Source organism: Barbus barbus (genome assembly GCF_936440315.1).
Source record: "Barbus barbus genome assembly, chromosome: 32".
Lineage (NCBI taxonomy): Eukaryota > Metazoa > Chordata > Actinopteri > Cypriniformes > Cyprinidae > Barbus > Barbus barbus.
In genome coordinates this window covers 26,646,097-26,670,828 of record NC_136760.1, presented here as the reverse complement: position 1 = coordinate 26,670,828, position 24,732 = coordinate 26,646,097, and the positions used below count along the sequence as shown (strand labels likewise).

At 35.7% G+C, this 24,732-nt stretch overlaps 1 protein-coding gene across 1 annotated transcript in view; it reads right to left on the bottom strand.

Annotated features, from left to right (window-relative positions):
* Positions 1 to 24,732, bottom strand: part of adam12a (ADAM metallopeptidase domain 12a) — a 103,287-nt gene that overhangs the window by 52,671 nt on the left and 25,884 nt on the right. Inside the window, exons 3-4 of the mRNA XM_079388546.1 lie at positions 24,121 to 24,194; positions 939 to 1,017 (exon numbers count right to left, since the gene is read on the bottom strand). Of these exons, the coding sequence (XP_079244672.1) occupies positions 939 to 1,017; positions 24,121 to 24,194 (153 nt within the window). The remainder of the gene's footprint in view (positions 1 to 938; positions 1,018 to 24,120; positions 24,195 to 24,732) is intronic.

Sequence of the window (24,732 nt, the reverse complement as noted above, 5' to 3'; positions counted from 1 at the left end):
AGGACAGAAATTTAGGAACCTCTCTCTCTCTCTATCTCTCTCTCTCTATATATATATATATATGTATATATATATATATAGAGAGAGAGAGAGAGAGAGAGAGAGAGAGAGAGAATCAGATAATCAGTAATCTGTTACTGATTCCAAATTACATGAAAAGTTTTTAGTTAGTAACACAATCCATTACACTACACATTTTAAAACAACAATCAAAATAGAACACTTACTAAAACCTTACTAAAACTTTATAAAACACTTACACTTACTTCTACCTGCATGATGTGACTATTAACCAATGCCACAGAACTGTAAACATGTTCAAATAAATATATTAGGTGAAAGAGATTCAGCTACCAAATAAAAAGTTTGGGAAACCCTGAATTACATGTGAATATAAGAAATAATGTGAATTATGGAAGTTTTTCTGAGTGTATATAAGCGGCAGACCATTTTAGAAAGGAAAACTTAAAAGATGGAAAAATGAATTAGGGAGAATCAATAAATTATGAATAATGTATTGCTATTGTGTGAGTAATATGTAATGATGTAATCCATAAAAAGTAACTGTAGTCTGATTATGAGTATTCTGAAATGCAAATTAATCTAATTACAAGTACTTCATATTTGGAATCTGATTATGTAATCCAGATTACATCATGTAATCAGTTACTACCCGGCAATCTCTCTCTCCATATATATGTATATGTATACACATATATATATATACACACACACACACACTGCCTACATAGGTAGCATTTTAGGTTTTGTAACAAATCCTATATTTTGTACCAAATCCATCTGTTTCGGGTCCTCAGAGCACATGAACCAATTAGTTTTCTGCAGAATACCAGGGGTTTGTTACAGGAAGTGCACGTTGCCATGTGTTCTGTAGGCGTAGGTTTAAATCTGGATGGAAGCAGTGGTTGTGATCTTACTGTGACATTCGGTGAGGTGGTGACAGCACTTCCATCCTCCAGGTAGTGTGTTTCTGTGTAGTGACTAGCAAACAGCCCTCTGAAACACAAACACACACAAAACTGAGTTACTTTCACTCATTTCTTTAATCTCCTACTCCAGTCATTTTACCAGTCAACATTTAATAAACATTTTAGTAAGTGTTAATGATTTGAACAAACCTTTAACCCTTTGTTTTAGCTTGTAACTTTAGCTTGTAACTAGTCCTGAATGATTCATCAAATCATGTGCCTTGTAAAAGAAAAGATGTGGCGTTGCTTCACAAAAAGTTATCACACTTAATATTTTTGCTTAAAGCACTCCAACAATGACAACATCAGTCTAAAAATACTCAGAGCACCCTAGCAACAGCATAGCAACAGTCTAAAGTACTGGTCAACCGATATTGGTTTTTTGAAAGTCGATGCCGATATCTTGGAAAGCAGGGTGGCCGATGGCCGATATAAAGCCAAAATAATTTTATTTTAATTAATATTTAAGAAATTTTAAATCATTTGAAAATGGATTAAAAATTAAATGTGTAAAATAAACATACTTATACTTTAGAAGACAAAGTATTTTTCACAAATAAATAAATATTTAATAAAAATATAATGAATGAATATGGCGGTGGGCAAATGCATAAAGTGCAGTATAATTGAAAATCACGAGTTTAAAGTTTGTCCAGTGAAGCTGAACTCTCCTCCTGTCCACTTTCAATTCGCATGGACTGACCGACACGCAGATCACGTGCGATCATGTGGGAGACAAATGCACACTTTATAAGATCTTACCACTGGATTCGATTAAGTCTGCAAGGTTTGTGAAATTAAATGTTTATTAGTCATTCAAAGATTTGTTTAAATTATATAAATGTGTATTTGCTGAATGCTGAAAGCAAACGAGAAAGTATTATAATGTTTGCCTTTCTATTACTAATAATATAAAAGCAATCATTATAATACTTTTTTGTATACATTTTAATTCCTGTTCTATCTGATTATTAGACTGACTTCTGTATTAGACAGAACAATTAACGCTGACAGCGTACAAGAGGGAGAATGTGGGACACTGCCATTCTCAGCACCGTCAAAATAAAAGTCCCGCCTCGAAAGCATCAGCCAAACAGAAAAACTTATCGGCTGATGCCGATTTTTGAAAAAGGCCAAATATCAGCCGATATATAGGCGTTGGCGATATATCGGTTGACCACTAGTCTAAAGCCACTCAGAGCACCACAGCAACAGCATAGAAACAGGTGACAGCCACTTAGAACATCCTAGCAACTGCAAAACAAAAAGTCTAAAAACAATCAGAGCACCCTAGCGACAACAACTTCGCAACAGTTTAAAGCCACTCAGAGCACCCTAGCATCTACATAGCAACAGTCTAAAGCCACTTAGAACACCTCAGCAACTGCATAGCAATGGTCTAATGCCACTATATCTGACTCTTTTCACGAAAATTTAATTTTCAGCTGACACAATATTAAGCCCCGCCAACTTTCACTCAGATATTAAGTCACAGCAAGAGACAGCTGACGTTTTTCTGTGATGATGCACCAATTCATTTCATACCACAGGGAGTTTTACAGTGTTTTGTACTGTTCCTCTTTCTTTATAATCCGATCAAACACAATCAGCTGCAAATGATCACAGATCAAAGACGGGCCGCAGAGATCCCTCAGCCCGTGAAAGGATGCCCTCATTCTCTTTCTTCCTCTCTCTCCCCGCTGAGATAATGTTCCGATCAGACCATTACCAACATCTGCAGCCGATCGCTCCTCACGCAGCTTTGCTTTCTTAAGCAGAACCTGAACGTGACAAACTCATGAAGAGGATTAAAGCACTGCTGATTCACAGAATAACAACACACACAAACACAGACAGACTTCTGACAGTACAGAGTCTGGGTCACTTCACTCTGACCGTCCACTTCTCCAGGAAAAACTGACTGGTTGATATTTTTAAGGCGGTTTATCTGAAATCATTGACATTATGCTAAAAATCTGTGCAGTTTGTGGTTTATGTTGCAGAATAAAGTGTGAAAGTCATTCTTCCTACTGCATACGGCACATTACATACTTCAACTTCCAGTAGAAACTTGTCAATCTCTTCTCGACAAACTTAACACTTTTTCAACTGAACCTCTACTCTCTTAAATCGAATTAGCTGATCCTGGAGCCCACAGTGGGGCTTCGTGTGGAAAAATCAATGAAAACCCTGCAGTGAATTTACAACAATCTGAAGGTTTCCAAGAAACTAGGAACAAACACTTGAAGTTAAAAATAGCTTCTCGTATCTAAAGAAAAGCCCATAGCGGTGCATGGAGACCATCTGATCTGTACCGCCCCATCAAAGAACTACAAAATGACAGTGAATCAATTGATTTTTAAAAGATTAGACGGACCTATAATTGAATGTAAAACCTTAATGCATTGTTCTGACAGCAAGTCAATTAATTTCTGATTAATGTTTATTATAAAACCGATATATACTGTCCTGGTTACTATCCTGAACACTAGAAATCTTTAGTAACATTATAAATGTTACTAAATTACTAATGTTACTAATGTTATAAACTTTTGATCAATTTAATGCATCCTTGCTGAATAAAAGTATTAATTTCTTTCAAAAAAATAAAATAAATAAATCTTATTGACCACCAAATTTTTGTGTACATAACCAAGCTGCAATCAGACACCAATTATTAACTTTAGTTTAAAGAATAATTTAAGGAATTTTCTGTCCTTTTAATCAGGTAACTATCCATGTAACGACATTATGTAATTTAATTACAAAATAAATGTAACTGTGATCAGTTACAGTTACTGAGAAAAAATTTGTAATTAAGTTAACTATTGCAAATGGGGTTTCATCTGAATATTTTCTGTAAAAAGCTAGAATATGTTGAACTAATTTTTACTTTGCCTGTTTTTGAAGTGCACAATGCTTCCTGCCATTTAAAGGTCTTTTAAAGCTGTCTGAGAGTTGATTAACAGATTAACAGTTGAAACTTTATTAGAAACTAATCAAAGAGTAATCAAATGTAATCAGTTACATTTATAAAGTAATTGAAATAGTTACAATACTAATTACATTTTAAATAGGGTAACTAGGGTAATCTGTAATCTATTACATTTCTAAAGTAACCTTCCCATCACTGCTCGATACATTTACTTTAATAGTGCATTCACTTTTGGATTTACTTTATTTAATAGCGTTCATGTTTCCTATTATGCATTCATTAAGTGATAAACGGATTTGAATATAGGATTTTAAAGGAACTGCAGGAATTCTTTTCATAATGCAACCCGCCCTCTCGTCCCTTACTGCTTAATTATAATGGACGGCTGTTTAATTGGTCTCACCCGCACCGTTTCACATGGTAAATGGGATTAACAGCACATGTAACAACAAAACAGCATTTGGCAGGGGTTTAGTAGCGTCTAAAAATCTAGGAAGGGATGAGAAGTCTTAAAATCTGCTGCTTGATCACAGACGTTCTGACAGATGTTCTACTCTTCTAATAACACATGCAGCAGAAACAGATTTACAAGCAAAACCCTTGAAGGAGCAGCAAACCGACGTCTGAACGACAATTGGAGGTCCAAATCTTGGCCAGATTGATTCCCACAGGTGTGTTTGGAGGCATATGGTTGAGGCAAAAGGGTTAACTAAACATACTACTCGATTGTCCACAGACGATGTGGATTGTCAAAGGCCAAAAATAGGATTTATCCTTCTTTTCAAGCTCGGATTTGAGTTTGAGCTTAGAAACAAATATATTTACAAACTATGAAGGTTGCACAAGGTTTTCTAGTCATTTGTGTGTTTTTTTTTAAAGAATATCATAGAGAATGCATTATACACGAATAACAACAACAACGACGAAAAAATACAGCTAATGGGAATTTGACCTTTTAAGACTTTTCCAAGCTTGGAAATCACAGTTTTACCATTTTGAATGACTGTGGGAACCCTGTTTATAATGGTTTATAAAAATCTGCAGTGCATTTCCACCAAAAGGATCATCTAATACCTTCCAGAAACGACTAAATAAAAAATAAATTTCTGTTCAAATGAATCAATCAGTAATGCATAACCATTAAACTGAAGAAGAGACCATGTGTGTGTCCTTCATAATATGGCAGATTTATTCATTTAGCAGATGAATTTATTCAAATCAGCTGATAAATGGGTACAAATACAAACACATTAATACAAAAAAAAATGGCAAAATCAGCAAAATGCATTCTGGATTTACGAGTAGAAAACTCAGGGGACTCAAAAATGTATTTTCTCTCATTATTTACTCACCCTAACTTCTGGAATATAGTCATATGAACCACTTTTGGACCTTTTTGAACATTAAATTTTCATTTTTGGGAGAAGTTAAACCACTACGTCATATCATCTGGCCACTACCATCCAAAATCCTCATTACATCTCATTATCTCATCATCTGGTATCACCAGCATGTCCTTGAGATGATCTCATTCCAACACAACACACATTCAGTCAAGAAACTGGTTAAAATAGAGGTTAAAATGACAAACAGCTATAAATATTTCCTCATTGACAGTTACAATGATTCTGTGACCATTTCCTCATTTATTTTTCAATTATTCACACGAGCAGAGACCAAACGGAGCGAAAGATTAGAAATTCTTTGTACGGAGGAGAAAAAAATTGAAATAATTCTACCTTTCATGCTGTGGAAAGACGACTGCAGCAAAGCCACAAGCAGGAAAAAAAACTAATCAAATCATCAGTCACTAGGGGAAAAGGACACAGCAGGGCGCCATTGTTTCCCCTGGTCACTTAATGCTTTGTGTTCTCGCAAGATAGAAAACTAGAAAGGGACACAGCAGGGGTGGACAGAATAAAAACAACAGCACAGGTTTCTCTTTCAAGCATAGAACTTACAGGAATAGTCCAGCCTAATATGAAAACCCTGTCTTTATTTACTCACCCTCAAGTCATTTTAAACCTGAATCCTGTTATTTCTTTCTCTTTTTCATATAGCAACACTTTATAGTCATCTGTCAAACTCCAAAGAGGACAAAAAAAAAAAACAAACAAACGCATTACAAAAGCAGTCCATACAATATGTGCTATATTTTCCTAGTCTTAAATGTTTGATGAGCAGACTGGAATTTAAATCTTCTTTTTATATTTTTTGTGCATAATTTTTTTAATTATTATTATTATTATTATTTAAATAATTGTATAAATTGTAAAAATTTGATTATGATTATTATAAAATACAATATTATTTTAGAATAATAATTTATATGATTTAATAATTATGTGAATGATTTTATATTATTGTATTTAATATTTAATAATCAACTATATATACATATATATGTGTGTGTGTGTGTGTGTATATATATTTTTTTTTTAACTATATCATTTTTTTTATAATTTCATGAGTAATTAAAAAATATTTTAATTATTACAAATATAAGATTTAAACATGTTTATTTAATTTATATTTATTTTATTTCATTACCAGTAAACAACAACATAAATCAGTCACCAACTCACCTAAGTTACTTCAGAAGACTTTACAATATAGCAGACAAGTCATTTGGACTCCTTTTTTGGTGTTGTTTAGTTTTGAACTAAAGATGTCATTGGAAGAAAAGAGCTGTGTAGATGCTTCAAGAAAGTATACACTCCTTTTGTGTTCTGCACCAAAAAGAAAACAGCATGGATGTCAGTTTGAGACAACTTGGGGGTGAATCATCACAGAATCAACGATTTCTTTAACACTGCAGCTCTGCCAGCTTTAAATGAAGAGCACATGAGCCTGATTTTATTTACATGCTGAGGTAAGAAACATCCAGACTGGAGTCTAGCCCTTCACTAGAGAGAGAAAGATAGACAAAAGAGAGGAACGAACGATGACGGAGGCTGGACAAAGTAACAGCCCAAATTATTTTCCAGGCCTTGGCTGACTAACCGTGAATTCAGCTGCAGTGAACTCGTGCCCATCTTGTCAAGGACAAAGCACAGTTTTCTCATGCTTCCTTTGGAGAAATCAGGTCACGGCTCGTTCCAGAGCGTCTCCTCTCACACAGAAATTAGTTCCTCTTTATCATCCTGCACATCTGCTTGTCCTCTTATCTGATAATTGGAAGATGGATTAGTAATGCAGAGTCTGTATTAAAGACCTCCGTTTAGCATTCTCCATGGATAATACCTCAAATCATGCAGCTCATTGAGGAGAGGTGTGCTTTACTTTAATAAGCAATTAGATGTACGATTGTGCCAGGTGAAAGATTAAAGAGATGATAAAAATCCCTCAGATTTGCATCTAGAGATTAGAATAGCCTAAAGCCCAAAGACTTTTTGACTTGAGCCAATAAGAAAATGCACACACACCACATAGCAACGAGGTAAAAGCTCCTCTGCAACGACTTAACAACTGCATAGCAACACCCTGGCAACCACCCACAACACCTTAGCAACTGCATAGCAATGCACTACAACTATTCAAAACACTTTAGCAACCACACAACAGCCAAGCAACCACTCAGAACACTCGAGCAACTGCATAGCAACACACTAAAATGGTTTAAAACACTTTAGCAACCAGCCAGCAACATCCTGGGATCCACCCAGAACATCGTAGCAACTTTACAGCAACACCCTTGCAATCACCCAGATCACCCTAGCAACAAAACTACTCAGAACATGTTAGCAACCACATAGCAACACCCTGGCAACCACTCAGAGTACCATAGGAACTGCATAACAACACACCACAACTGTTCAGAACGCTTTAGAAACCGCATAGCAACACCCTGGCAACCATCTAAATAACACTAGCAACAAAACTACTTTAAACACTTTAGCAACCGCAAAGCAACACCCTGGCAACCACTCAGAGTGCCATAGTAACTGCATAGCAATGCACTACAACTATTCAGAACACTTTAGCAACCACATAGCAATGACCTGGCAACCACTCAAAACAGTGGGCAGGTCCATTTGCTCAGGTGAGAAGCACATACATGTTCCTCAGCAAATGTAAAAGTGATGTGAATCGAATACCTCGACTTGCACAGTGTAAAGTCCACTGAGGTCATTTCGCCTCCTGTATCAAACATCTGCTCTGGAACTAATGGAAAATCATCAGCCAATGGACCATAAAAGAGAAATCAGCACTCATACCAAACCCAAAAATTTCATGGAAAATAAAATATTCTTCTCTCTGGACACGAAAGACATTACATTGCACAACGCACTTCAGCAATTATATTAAATCTATTTTAAGAACTTTAAGACCTTTAAACGAATGCTCTGGGTTCAGTACATGTCAAACACCACAGACAACAATTCAGAAAATATAAAAATGATGTTCTGAGCTTCGGAAACCAGAGCAAACTTTTGGCTTTAAAGGGATAGTTCACCCAAAATTGAAACTTCTGCCAACATTTCCTCCCTCATGTCCCAAACCCTGTATCAATTTCTACCTTCTGTTGAACACAAAAGAAGATACTTTGAAGAATGTTCGTAACCAAATGGTGGTCGCCATTGACTTCCATGGTATGGAAAAAAATATGGAAGTCAATGGCGACTGTCAACTGTTTGATTACCAACATTCTTCAAAATATCCTCTTTTGTGTTCTTTTGTGTAAATGATGACAGATGTTCCATTTTTGGGTGAACTATACCTTTAAGTGTGATAATGTAAACTATTTTAGCTATTTTTGAAATCATTTTAACTCTTTCTGTTAACACTGTTATACATCCTAATCGGCACTCCAAACCAGGTCCGAACAACTGTCATTAACAGCATTACTTTCTCTGGCCAGGATATTTTACTTTCAACATCAGTCCCCAACCTGGGTGTGAAAATGGACTCGCATCTGACCTTTGAGGATCACATCAAACATCTGTGTAAGACCTCTTTTTTCCACCTGAGAAACATCGCCAAACTTCGCCCTATGCTCACTTTTGGAGATGCAGAAAAGCTTGTCCACGCCTTTGTCTCCTCCAGGCTGGACTATTGTAATGCGCTCCTCATCGGGATCCCTGGCAAAAGCCTCCAGAACCTGCATTACATTCAGAACAGTGCTGCTAGGATCCTGATGAGAGTGTGCAAATATGATCATATCACTCCTATCCTTAAATCGCTCCATTGGCTCCCTGTCTCATACAGGATTGAGTATAAGATTTCCCTCCTCACCCACCAGTGTATCCATTGTGACGCCCCCCCCCCCTACCTCAAGGAGCTTCTCTCTCCACAATGCTCCACATGTACCCTCCGCTCTGTTTCAGCACATCTCCTGAAACCCCCCAGGACCAAGCTCCGTACTATGGGAGATCGGGCCTTCTGCTCAGCCGCTCCCAGTTTGTGGAATGCTCTCCCGGACCATCTGAGGACACCACAGTCGGTGGATGCTTTTAAACATGGCCTTAAACCACACCTTTTTAGCAGAGCTTTTGCTTGATTTTTATTTTTTTCTGTGTTTTTATATTGTAGCACTTTGGGATTTTGTTGCAATATTAAGTGCGTTACAAATAAAATGTATTATTATTTTTTCCCCTCCATTGACTGAATTTCCCTCATATATGTAACAACACTTCCTCGCTATAGACTAAATTTTCTGGCTTTCTGTGTTTGCACTGTTATACAGTAGGAGGCACTATTACACATCTTCTGAAAGAGTACTGAATCTCTGTATCAAAACACAGTGAAGAAGAAGCAGAAACAAGCAATCACGAAAGTAAGCAGATGCATATGTAAAATAACGCGATCATCAAACAATAAACAGTACGGTATATAAATTAAAACTGCCTAACGTTACCGAAAGAAATGTTGATCCAGGAAACTTTCGAGGTGTTGATGGAAGCGATCTACTCCATTTATGCTTCGTTCAACATTTTGATAATTTTCTCAGCTTTTTGTTCAAAATGCTTTTTTTATGAAACTTGCGCACATTTACTGTAAGTGTTGATAAAACAAAAATGCATGAAGCTAGAATAAAAGCTAGAAAAAAGAAGATACAACAAAATAATCTGGGCCATGAAAATTTTGTGGAAATGTTTAAAATTCTGTCAGTGGCTGGCAACTTTTTACCAAAAAAAAACAAAAAATAAAACGCTGGCGTGGAAAGAGTTAACCAAGTCAATTTTGTCATCAACAGGGTGAGTTCTCAAGCATAACAAGATCAGAACCTAGTATCTCATTTCTAAACGACTCACAGGAATAAACCAAATAGCGCTGGTGTGATGGGAGGACTGTTGACTAGGAATGCAATAATCCATGGAAATATTCAGAGACTGAGGTAATGACATCCCATGGCAGGACAGAGACTGCAGCCAGCTCTTAAGCTTTAACTAACGAGGAGCGTTACACCCTTGGACCGGACGAAGGCCGCTTGCCTCATCGCAGGGATGAACTATTCCAACATGAGCTGGAACAAGGGCAGGCGCGGGAGACTGGGTCACAGAAAACACCTGAGGACCAGAAAACTGCTCAGCTGTGACTGAACAGTGAGGAAACTCACTTGAGGGAGTCAAGAGGTCAGGGGTCAAGATGTCACATGAGTTATTTCAACACACAAAGGCAAAAGGTCACAACAAAACACTCAAGAGAGCAAAACATTCTTGCTACATGAAAGTGCTGGAAAATGAGCTGCAATGGTCTCTGAGAATGAGCTATATTTAAAAATGACTCAAAGCAACAACTGATCAACCAGAAGTAAAAGAACTGGTCAATGTTTTTTTCTGGCTGTAAATATCAGACTTATTATCTGTATATTTTCCTATCTCTATATTGTCTTGTTGTGGGAATTTGTGGGTTGCATTTCAGACATAATTTTAAAATGAATTTTTTCAAACTTATTGAATAATTTTGGTGATTTATGAATGTATCCTCGATAACATATTTGAAATACACCCATAGGAAATGCATTGCTTAGACGTTGATTTTCACAGTTTAAGACTAATTAGAGATCTCAATTAAAAAAAGTCTCAACACTGTAAAAAAAAAAAAAAAAAAAAAAAAGTTTTCAGAAAACCTAAAAATGCGCTTATGTTCTTATTAAATGGCTTTATGCAATTAATTATTTTGTTTAATTTTAGTAAATTAATGCCCACAAGTCATTTAAAGGGTCAGATAAAGTGGATTTAACTCCTTGAATTTCTCAGATTTTTTTCAGTTACTTAAGCAAAACAAAGATAGACACAAACGGCTAAATTATTGCTATACAGTAACAGTACAGAGCTAGAAAATAATTTCAAAATGTGTTAATTTCAAATGTTCTAAATCCGTTTACGCGTTAACATTAAGGAAACATTCCATTTATTTTGCAAACATTATAGGAATGCTACTTTTGAATTTTATTTTAACATTCTAAAAAAAAGCAGTAATATTTAATAGTTACACGAATGTCCATTTTTAGTGATTTTTAATGCTAAAAATAATATTTTTTTGATCATGAAACCAACAATTTCTTTAAAATAAACACCTGCGTGAGGGGGAAATGAAGGAATCTGTTGACGTAATTTTAAACATGCTTTTTAAAAGAGTTTTGGTAACAGGACTGAGAAAAATGCATCCATCTTCCACTTAAAAAGTGTGTAAAAAATTTAATAAAGTTACCTGAGATGGACCAATGCAGATTTTGAATAGTTAAATATGTGTATTACTAGATTCAGTCTTTAAAAAAGATAGAAAAATATTTTTTTTCTGAAGAGTTTTGGAAGCAAATGGCACCCTTTCGGTGGAATGGCCCATTTATCAATGATGTATTTCTCCATTTGCAGTCGTTGTACTGCCAAACAGAACAAAACATCTCTTCATGAAACCCAAAACCCACAACAATAAGAACATACAAAACGCAAACTCTCCTCTGAAGTGCGGGATCTTCAGGCACATCTGGCCGCATTAACACATCTGTCATCGCACACGCAAACATTACGAGTCTGGGCATGTACGTTTCCTTAAATCACAGTTCTTTTCATCTGCGATAGCATTCCCATTTTTGCCACACACTCTTAGAGAAATATTGAATCAAAACTAAAAACATAAATCGAGAGGTTATTGCGAGGCTAGTGTGTGTCATTTATTAAGTCTCTGGTAAATGATCTCAGAGTAACGTGTTAAACAAAAATAACAAATCAAAGATTTTTCGTAAGGACATGCAAATGTATCGACTAAATTCGCCTGATCAACAGCTCCTGGATGGCATCCCACAGATGCTAACACTTAAAACTCATTTGAGCAGTGGATTTGCTTCTCTCACGCTTGCGCAATGAGCATCACATAAAACAGAAATCAAAAAGCCTTTTTTATGAGTCCAACTTTCATTTTTGGTAGTTAGCCTGAATTAGCCTGAACATCAAGCCAAGGCTTAAACCCCTGTGATGCATCTCAGTCCCAGTCCATCACACCAGATCCTGGAAGATCTTTCATCTCCTTGTATTTTGGACCCACTGTTGTTCTCCCTTCGGGCCTCGGCATGTTCATTACGTCTGTTTGACAAAGCATTCGGATGGCCTACCTTTCAAAAGGCCTCACATCTGCTAAAAGTAGCAAGAATATGATATATGAAAACAATCCTGCTCCGTGAGCCAGTCACAAGCATCTGGGAATACTTTATTTACTGATTCATTTGAACAGCATATAAGACACGCCAGTTCTGTCTCAACCGTTCATCTGATGTCTAATAAATTCCGAATTAAACGAAAATCCCCTCAAACAACCTGAGAAACATAAGAACAGAGATGTTTCAGAGCATCACAGCTGTAAAACTGATGTTTCTGAAGTTGAAAATAACGATTATTGAAGTTTGACAAGAAAATATTTCAATCTTTCTAGCTAAAAATTTGACGTTTAATTCAATGTGCCATTTGCAGATGTAAAATGTACTAGCAATTTCTGAGTGAAAATTATTTTAACGCCATTTTTTTCAGTGCAGAAAGAATAATTCAGATTTATATATATATATAAAAATAAATAAAATAAAAAATTATATATAATTTGAATATAATAAATATTAAATAATACTATAATAATACTAATAATTATAAAACGATAAATAAAATACAACTTATATTATATTATAGACAAATGATGTATTGTTCTATCAAAATGCCATGTTTAATTCAATGTGACACTTGCCAATTCTCTGTAATTACTTGTGAAATTTCCTAGCAATTTCTGAGCAAAAATGGTTTCTTTTTTTTCAGCGTAGAAAGAAAAATTTGCCAAAAAGCAATGATTCTGTCATCAACTACAGTGTGTGCAGAATTATTAGGCAAGTTGATATTCTGGTCATATTTTTTTTTTTCCAAGAACATTTGACCAATTCCAAACCACATCAGTCTTAATAACTACTATTGATTTTGTATTTAATCATTTATGAGTGATATATAATTGTTCATGAAGGCTGAAAGTCAAAAACGCCTTATTTCAGGTGTGCAGAATTATTAGGCAGGTTTTCTTTAACAGATAAAATGAGCCAAAAAAGAGATTGAACTCGAGAATAAAAGTAAAAAAATATATTAAATGCCCAGGATGCAATACTAATGCAATAATAGAATTAGCAAAGTTAAGGCATGACCATTGCGCAGCGAAATGCTCATTGGGTCAGCACGGTGGAGAAGAAGAGACACGTTAACTGCAAAATAATTAATAATTAATGTGAAGAATTAGGTGAGAAACCATCAGGAACCATTTAGTCTCCATCGCCATCATTTTCCAGAACTGCAACCTTCCTGGAGTTTCCACAAGTGCAATTTGTCAGGTTCGCAGAGACTTTGCTTGGGCAAAAAATTCTTTCAAATGGCCCTCACTTAATAATAATAACATGCTGAAGTATTGTGAAATACAAGAAGACTGATTTTGTATAGGCTTTATGGACAGATGACTCTTGAAGGACCAGCATCACAGGAGCTCATTTTAGTTCATCTCCTATCCTGAAAAGTCTGTCTTGCAGTATTGATTAAGAAAATTAGCTCCTAAAAGTTACTGCCAGATTCTGGAAGATCAATTCTTCAAACATTGGTACAAGAGGATGTGATGCTGGTAAATGGAACTAAATGGATTTTTCACACAAGTAGTAGAAAGAAAGACATAAAATTATGGCAGAGTCTTCACTTTTTGGATGCATTAGTACTTATTTGACAACATTATTTTAATGACACTGTGTTCTCCTGATGCAGAAATGATCTGCCATTTTTTCAGCATGCAAGTCAAATCTGGAATGGTTTTACTTGTTGGTTTTACTCCATGTGCTGAATCATAAGCCGTCCATTTGGTTGTGTGTCATGCTGAACCTTGATTCCTGGAAACCCCTATAGAGCTCTGTCTAGACGAGTCCTTCGCTTCGGCTGGAAAAATTGTGTTTTGTCCTCATAATTCAACTGATGCCAAATGAACAATGCATCGTGTCCGGAAGCACTCGAGTGTCCTTCGCTCTAGCCCTCAAAAAACATTTCATTTGCACTCAAGGAGTCTGTGGTTGTGTCTAAATTACCAGTCAAACGTGTATGAATCACAGTATCTATAATATTCATGAAAACTCTGCACTGGAACTAATGACTTCAAACCTTCAGCCTCATTATTCTTCTGATGCAGCAAATGCATGCATAAAAGTGCGGTTTCTAAATAACTTAACTACAAAAACACTTAGGGTGACCTCTTTCTTTACTCTTTTGCTTCTTCATTTACTAAATAACGGAAATAATAAAAATAAATAAAAAAACAAAGAAAGATAAATTAAAACATAAATAATTAGATTTTATTTCTATTATTAATTTTCTATAGCCTGGGCCAATGAGGCTTCATTTCTCAGTATGCAAAAGTGTTTCGATGTATTAATATGTTTTATTATATAATATATCATTCTAATATATACAAATATAATAATACAAATAATTGTATGACTGTGAAAATAATATAATATATCATTATATGCATAAACAAATTATAAAACTAATTATATTACATTATATTTTGATATATATATATATATAAAATTACTTTATTGTATTACATATCACTATGATATACAAATACATCAATACTAGTAACTGAATAGTTGTATGATTGTAAAATAAACAAACATACACACGTGTGTGCATGCACACATATCTCTTTCTATGATTTATCTATAATTACATATTTAATTATTATATTTAATATACCATATATATATATATATATATATATATATATATATATATATATATATATATATATATATATATATATATATATATAATTAATCTTAATTTATCTCAAATAAAATATTTATATTATTTTATTATTATATTATATACTGCTAAATAAATACATAATTATTTGTATAAAATAATAATACTAATAATACCTCTCAGCGCTTCCATTAAAAAAATACACACACACACACACTATTTGTGCTTTACTCCATCCTTAAATAACAACAGTACATCATCTGTCCACCTCTACATGTGTTCTCAGATCTATTTAACTTCCTCTGGTCTCAGCGATTCCTCACAAACACTCTTGCTGTCTTTCCCGGCTACACACATGCAGCACTTCCTGCAGCTCGAGTATCGTACGTTCAGCTTTCATCGGCGTCCCTGTAGAGAACTCTCACACCCGTCCATCTGAAGCCAAACCCCAGACTCGTGCTCAGCACCACAGGATTCAACATCTGCTTTCTGCATGAGCACTAGGGAAAGACTCCCACAAGCCCCTGCTCCTCTTTTAATGTGCTTTAAAGAGTGCGAGTGGGGGAAACGCTGCTCGAGGGCAACCCGCCGCCTCAAACCAAACCCCCTGAAATCAGCGAAGAAAAAGAAAAGCACTAAAGCCGGGTTCAGTTTCCTTAGCAGATCTTCAGGACTCAGGGGTGAATGCTGGTCAAATGGGGCGGAAGCAAGAGGTTTTGTTTGCTTGGTGTTTTTTGTAATCTATAACCCCTCCAGACCGGCCAAACGCTTATTCAGCACAGGCTGTCAGACCGAGGGCCGCTGCGCCAAGGTCAAAGGTCAAGAGACTCTGCAGAGCGACAGGATGCTCTGTCTGAGGTCAGGCTGCGTGTCAGAGAGAAGACAGGATGTGAGACGAGCGAGTGAGGGAAAAACACACAGTCATACTCAAATCCATATAAAGACACAAGCCAATGAAAGCAGACAGATTTAGATGAAAATGTGTTTAGTGTGATAGACGGAACATGAAAATCATCCTTAAATTTCACTGCTGCTTATACTCTGTATAATTGTGTATGTGACGTATAAAAAAAATCTTGAAATCTTGAAACATTTATGCAGATATTTACATTCATGCATTTAGCAAATGCTTTTATCCAAAGCGACTTAAAAAGAGGAACAAAAGCAATTCTTCAAAGTGCTGACAGTATTCTTTACATGCAATGCCAGGTACATTAGACAACAAGATTAAAAACATACAAGTCTTTGCTAAAAATTTAAAGTGCCCCTATTATGGGTAATTCAATTTTCATATTTTGGTTTTGGGAGTCCCCAACAACAGGTTGACATGCACGCAAGATCAAAAAACACTTTCATCGTCTCATAATATGCATTTATTTTTCAGAGTGTCTATTTACACTAAGTGCAAATAGCTTGCCTTGTTGGCAAACAAGGTTCAGTGAAAGTCTTGCCTTTTGGTGTAACTCCCTTTTCATCATTAGATAAGGAACATCAGAATACTTCGGTCATGTAGAAGATCAAGCACTGCTCAACATAAGTCATGAAGATACTTTTTTATTAAAAATAATGCAAAATCCAGTTTCATGTGTGGTAAGAGCCATTTATGGCCATTGGTTTTTCTGAATCCCCTCACTCACACCAAACATGAACCGATCACCAGGCTTTGAACAAAGCTAATATTTCTCTCTATTACACCGATGACTCATTATTACAGAACAATGCAAATGGCTCCATTTCAACTCCCAGAATCCATCTTTTGATTCGCCTGGTTCATACGTCCACCTTATAAGGACAAAGAACTTGAGCTGGTCAGTAAAAGCATGAAGTCACTGTACAGAACATAAAATATGGAGAAATGTTAATGAAAACTGTATAACGGCCAGCTGACATGAGTAATGCCTGAATGCTTTTCTGTGCAAGTAATTTAATGCTTTTAAAATGAAATCTATTATCAAAAGAACAATTCTGCACATCTGTAATTCTGGCAGCACATTTAGTACTAAATAAAAGAAGAAAATGCAACTAAAAGACACACACACCACATCAATTAACTCAGTTCTGAACAACTACAGCTGTTGCTTTTAAATCAAATATGAAAGTAGATAATGCACGACATCACGTTGAGGCCTAGCATAAACTATTACATGATGCAATGCAGTTAAACACCTATTAAAAAAATTAAATAATGAAAATTGCTTTTATATAATAATAATAATAATTTATAATAATAATAATAATAAAACTTTTTACATATAATTGCTGCTCCAATAATTATATTATTGCATATAATAATTCCAATACATATATATATATATATATATACACATACATATACAGTGCCCTCCAAAAGTATTGGAACAGTAAAGTCAAAATTGCTCTGTTGGCTGTGGAGTCAAGACATTTGCAAATATGATTAAAAGATGAATATGAGACAAAACTACAGAATGTCACATTTTATTATTAGCCGTTTCAACACGTTCATATTTTATAATATATCTATTATATGTATTAATAATAATTTATTATAATAATAATTAATATTTTTTCATATTTTTGAACATCTAAACGTTTTCCCTTACATTACTTCATTACAGGCAAGTGATTATGGTAATACAGTCCTTTGTACCCGTACCACTGTTAGCAAATGATGCAGCTCCATGACTCCAGCTCTTCATTAGTGCACATGAGCCTGGAAAAACAAAACCTTCAAGTGCTGAGTGTTTCAGACAGCCTTATCAAGAGCTCCAGTTATCTGCCGGCTTACAGCAGTCATTAATGCAGGGGACCGACTCCTTGACATTACAAATTAATTAGAAGGGAAACCCAGAAAACATCACATAAACCCTCAAGATGCAGATCGAGGAGGAGGAGGAGGAGGTGTGTTTGTCACAGTCTTGTGTCTCTTTAAGCATCATTTTCTTGTCTTTTGTATGGATGTCTTACAAACACACACACACTCTCTCGCTCATCTCTCATTCTCTTTCATGACTCGAGCCTCATTGTGCTGCTGCTCTCTCGTCTTTTCAGCTCTGCGCTGAAACGAGATATCTCACCCTTATTCTTCGAGTGCCTAATGCTTTCATCTGTGCATGATTTGGTCAGAAAATCAGATTGCAGTTTCAATTGTGGCTTGATCAACATTCAGCATCGCATGGAGCTGCTGCTCAGATATCAAGGCGTCCCAATGAAACATCAAAACAATGAGCAAAAACTGCGTTCACACTTGCACTTTTTTAGTTGACTCGGAACTGAATTTAGTGCAAAATAAATCATTTCTCCTTGCGTTCATATTGTATTAACTTAAAAGGTATCTTTTGTGATACGCTCTCTGTTGAATGTTATTTGACACAGATATTTTTTGGATCCAAGTCAACACGACTCAGGGCCTCTTCTCTTCTCCTCTCTGTTCATCACATTACAGCTCCAGTTATTCTGAAACTCTTTTCCAGATGAGTCTGTGTGTCTCTGTGGATGCGCTGCTATAAGCATCTTTCAGTCTGTGCAGCTGAACGTGTTTGTGAGATTATAATAGAAATGCCATTGCTGGATTAAAGTAACAGTCAGGATTTACTCATTAGTGCCTAAGTAAACACATATTATTTCTTTTTTTACAGAACGTTCACACAAGTTTGAGAAATGGTTATGATTAAGTAACTAGTAAATCTTAGACTTAGTTCACACTGCAGGTCTTAATGCTCAGATTGTATTTTTTGCTGAAATCTGATTTTTTTGCGCTGTTGTTCACATTGTCATTTAAATGCGACTGCCATCAGTCTCATGTGTGAACCATATACGGCCCTGAAGAAGACGTGACGTCAGACGCAGCGCACTGTGTTTGCGGAAATAAAAATGGATGCTGCTCGTGTTAGCACGTGTTTAGCAATTTTTAAGTTAATGTGCAATCTGAGCCTAAATAACAAAGTGATATTATTGTCTATATATTGCCTGCCATTGTGATTTTAATCTTCCCGCCTCCTCCAGCGCAGAATTGTGACGTCTGTCACATTTCAATGACGTAAAAATCGCATGAAATGCTACATGGCCGTTCAGACTGAAGTCACATTGCAAAACATAGGATATGTATCCGATTTAGGACCACATATGAAAGTGGCCTGGGCCTGATTTGAAAAAAAATGGCAAAAATGTCGGATTTGGGCCACTTTAGCCTGCAGTGTGAACTAAGTCTTATCTTCCCTTCTAATGTTCCTCTGAAACAGCCTCTGTGTTCCATCTGAAACACTTTACAGGAGTCCGTATTCATCATCTGCTTGGGTTTATCGCTTCATGATAATGTGAGAAGGTGTTGTGGAGCTCTTGTTCTGCTGTCTGACACATGGAGTGGTCATGTCTCTGATAATAACATGTCTCCAGCTCTCATGAGAGGCTTTCCACTGAGGTTGTCTCCTTTCCACCCCTGTGTCTCTTTCTCACACGCCCCTCGCATTACCATGGAAACAGTCCAAAAAAAATCACTTCCGCAGGCTCGTCTCGCTTAAATTAAATATTACAGGTCAAATTAAGATTGCAATTTGAGTATGCAGAAAAATAATGCACTAAATAACCTGTACACTAACATACTGAATATACCGATGCACCCTAATCAGTGCAACACCCTACAATTCAATTCTCCCTACAATCTCAGAAACTACAGGAGTGATGCCACCCCACTGCTCACAAAATTATACTTTTGTATTTGACTAGGCAGATGAATAATATACCTTGTTCTGTTCTTTGAAGAGGAATAGATCCAATTTGAAGTCCATTTCCAGTTCAGGTTATTCACAGAAATTAAATTTACTTATACAACTTAATGAAGGGCTTTGAATAAAATCAAGAAGATTAAATTCAATTCATGTTCTTATCTAGATGAACTGAGTTTTAGGAGATCGTACAGAGATTTTTGACAGTTTAATTCAGCTTTATATGTCTTATTACAATCTTCCATTAAAAAGGCATAGTTCACCCAAACATGAAAATTCTGTCATCATTTACTCATCCTCGAGTTGTTCCAAACCTGTATGAGTTTCTTTCTTCTGTTGAACACAAAATATGATATTTTGAAGAGTCACTAGCAATTGACTTCAGGGGAAAAAAAGGGGGAAATATGGAAAATCAATGAAACGATGTTGGTAAGAAAACAGTTGCAGTAGCCAGTTACATCCATAGTAGGGAAAAAAATATAATACGGAAGTCAGTGGAAGACCGTTGGCAAGCAAACAGTTGCGGTAGCTATTGCCTTCCATAGTAGGAGCAAACAAAATTGGAAAAAAATATACAATGGAAGTCATTGGAAGAATGTTGGTAAACAAAGTTGCATCAGCCATTGACTTCCATAGTAGGGAAAAATACTATGAAATTCAATGAAAGAGTGTTGGTAAGCAAACAGCTGTGGTATTGTCTTCCATAGTATTTTTCCCCTGCTATGGAAGTCAGTGGTTACCAGCAACTCTTTAAAATATCTTCTTCTATGTTCAGCAGAACAAACCTCATCCAGGTTTGGAACAACTTGAGGGTGACTGAATAACAGAATATAGATTTTTTTGGTGACCTACGCCTATAAAAACATGCGCATGACTCTTGACCCTTAAAATATCATGTTCTATTAAGACCGTTTCTAACTCAATACAGGATTCCTGCTGTACTCGTGTTTCCTACAGAAAACATGCATAACCCATTTAATTTAAAGTCTACTGCTTTGACTCAGCCATAGTCTTACAGTGAATAAAGCCCGAAAGATACGAAAGACTGGCATCGTGAAGCAATTGCGGCGATTTATGATTGGCCTCGATTGTTTCACAATGCCAATCTTTCGTCTGGGACAGCCGAAAATCGTGCAGTGTGATTAGGGCTTAAACTGCGATCAAGCATTCATAGACTAAGAGTGTAGGAAAATAAGAAACAAACCAGTGGTCATCATATGTGCTTCATTGCTGCTTTAGAAAGAACTGAAATCTTTGACCCAGTAAATCAGCATGCTGAGCACCTCCCACAACGTTGTGAACTTCTTGTGCTGAAATCAGATAGTTTGAAAAACAAATCTGAGCTTTCAATTTTGATAATTTCATTTGACGAATGTTTTTTCTGCTCCGCTTTGCTTCATTCAGTTTCAACAACTGGAATTCATCAGCTTCACTGGAGCACAAGACTCACACGAGATCTCTCTCACTCGTTCTCTTCCTTATACAGTATAACAAATGCTGGATTTCATTTCCACACAACACTGTCTGACCACTGCAACCTCAACCAAAAGTCACAATAACACTGAAGCTTTGTGGAAAACAGGCTTTATGGCAATACTGCTTTTATGTCTATAAAGCATATTTGTATATACTACTGTTCAAAAGGTTTTTAAAAGAAATGAATATGCTTATTCAGCAAGAATGTGCTGTAACTGATCAAAAGTGACAAAGACATTTATAATGTTACAAAAGATTTCTATTTCAAATAAATGTTGTCCTTTTGACCTTTCAATTCATCAAATACTGAAAAATAAATTGTTTCACGGTTTCCACAAAAATATGAAGCAGCACAACCGTTTCAACATTGATAATAATAATAATAATAATAATAATATAATGTTTCTTGAGCAGCATATTAGAATGATTTCTGATCATGTGACACTGAAGACTGGAGTAAAGATGCTGGAAATTCAGCTTTGATCAAAGGAATAAATTACATTTGACATATTCACATAGAAAACAGTTATTTTAGATTGTAATAATATTTCACGATATTACTGTTTTTTTCTTGTATTTCTGATCCAATAAATACTGATATCATAATTAACGTGACAGATATTGATACAATGTCTGAACAAGTATCTGATTACATCAAATGACTAAAATTTGGACTACTTTGAAGTCACGGTGGCCAAGATCAGAACTGAAAACACAATTTAGTGTCCTGTCTCATAAGAAAACAAGATCTGGACCGCATTTAACAGCACTGTGCATGCAGCCTATAACTTCTAGTTAGTCTATAAGTCTATAACTTCAAGGTCACTTACACCGTATAATTTCACCCCCTTGCAACTTTAAATGTGCCGCAGTCTCTGAATGTTTCTTTTTTCCTCTTCACGCTCTGGTTCACATTCACACATGCTCCGTGTTATACCAGAGAAGGGTTTTCAATCACTCTTACCATGAAGATCAGTGTTAGCCTGAATAAATTCAGAGGTGAGTTCTCAGATCTCAGTTGCATCACTACCGCTCACCTACCCTTCAAACCTACACTCCCACCATCTCACTCTCTGGATGAGATGCTGCATGTTAAATGAAGAGCATGGGAATCGGTAGATTCAGAAATTAGACTCTTGTGGTGTTTTGTCGCCTCCGGCACGAAGCTGTCAAGGCGAATGTTCATTTGCATTCAAAAACAGAGCCGGCAAGGGTTCGTCTGACACGAGCTTCATTACACCGACCTGATTGACCGCTCCACACTGGTCTAACAAGGCAGACAGAGATATACTATAGTGCCTTATGTAGCAATCAAACACCAAACTAAAATACGGACTGAACTAATAGCTTCTCTGACATTTTATTCTGAGCAACACAATGATGCAAGAACTGACAAGCCTGTTGAATATACACTAGATAAACAAACTGTGGCCCCATATTTAAATGGAAAACGTTTATGCACATTACTAAGTCAAATAGTCAAAACTTTGATAAAACCCCAAAACTACCACAAAAAGAGTACAATAAAACTGCAATTTAGTATTAGCCAGAACTGTAATAAAAAATTAAATAAAAATGGCAGAAAGATTCAGATTCTGTGTTCCCATTTGAACTGTACAGTGATGAAACTACGATAAAATTGTGAAGTGCATTTTCTATCATACAAAAGGAACTGCCAACACAGATGTCATGCATTTATATCTATAAATGGATTCGGATGAAATAAAGTATGTGTACAAAATAAATACTATGATATTCTGTAAGCAACCATGTACAGGATTGCTAAGAAGTCTGTAAAAATGAATAACTACTAATTAAATGCAAAACTTAATAAAAATTATTAAAATACATTTGAAAAATTCTTTAAATAAATGAATGACTAAATAAATAAACGGAGTGTCTATTTACACTAAGTGCAAATAGCCCATCTTGTTGGCAAAGGCTATTTACACTAACTCCGCCCACTAACGTGTGATTGCGTTAGTCAACATTAAGAAAAGAAGCTAGATCAACATCAGTTTCAGTGGCGTAGATGGTAAGGCACATGCTTTTTGACGCGAGCGACCCGAGTTCGAGCCCACCTTTTGCCAAACATTTTTTTCTCCCTTTTTAAATCTCATATCGCATCAGAAAGGCATTTATTTTCAATAAAAATGAAGGAAATAATCAAAAAGTTGAAAATAAAGTATCGGGTAGGTGTAGGGAGGGCTTTATTGTCCCAATAAGGTGGCATCCATTTAATAAATTTGAATTAAAATTATAATTTACACTCAGTATGTTATTATTGCGTACTGTTTTATAATGTACTACAATACTGAGGTGCAGATAATTGCCACTATTTGCAATAAGTAGTATAAATAGCACAAAATCTTGCTATTTTAACATAGTGTAAATAGAATCTATAGCTATTTGCACTTAGTGTAAATAGAACCCATTGCTATTTGCACTTGGTGTAAATAGCATCTGTCACTAAAAAAATATGCTATTTACACTTAGTGTAAATAGCCGCTGCCATAAATAAATTAGTTCATTAATTCTAACAGTACAGTACTACAGGGGGTTGGAAAAACAATGTAATATAAATAAATATACAATAGAATATATATATATTTTTTTTTTTTTTTTTTTTATAACATTACTTTTTTTATTTTATGATGGGGTCCTTCGCAAGAGCATAATCATATTTGGGGGGCTGTAGCATTTAAAATATTGAAAACCCCTGCCATAGTGTATCAAAGTACCATGGTATTACCTTCTGTTACCATCATTACACATTTGGTAAAGTGACAGATTAATGAAGGACTTACTCATTTTTCTGCAAAGCAAGTAGCAGTTGCTCTCCATCCACTTCTATCAGCACCTTCAGTGATCCAGGATGAGCCTAAAACCAGACAAAGATGAGAAGAAATTTATTTTCTCTGAAAACAAATCAGCGACAAATCAGAAAATTGTGACTTTCTTGTTTTGCATATACATGTGTGTGTGTGTGTGTGTGTGTGTATACATACAGTGTCCTCCAAAAGTATCGGAACAGTAAAGACAAAATTGCTCTGTTGCCTGTGGAGTCAAGACATTTACAAATATGATTAAAAGATGAATATGAGACAAAACTACAGAATGTAATGTTTTATAATTGGGTGATTCAACACACAGATGTTTTACCAGCTAAGAAGTTCAGCACTTTTAGAGTTTCATCCCTCTATCTGATGTGAGCATAAGTATTGGAGCAGTTGCCTCACAGGTCTTTCTAAGTGTGTCCTGTTGCATTAATTCTTCAGATATTAAAAGCAGGGAATATGTCGTATCAATTATATCCATAACTTCTGCATTCTGAATCCTGCATTCGATGATGACACACACAAACCAGGAAGAAGATGAGGGAGCTGACTCTGAGAGAAAAGCAAGCAATTTGGATGCTA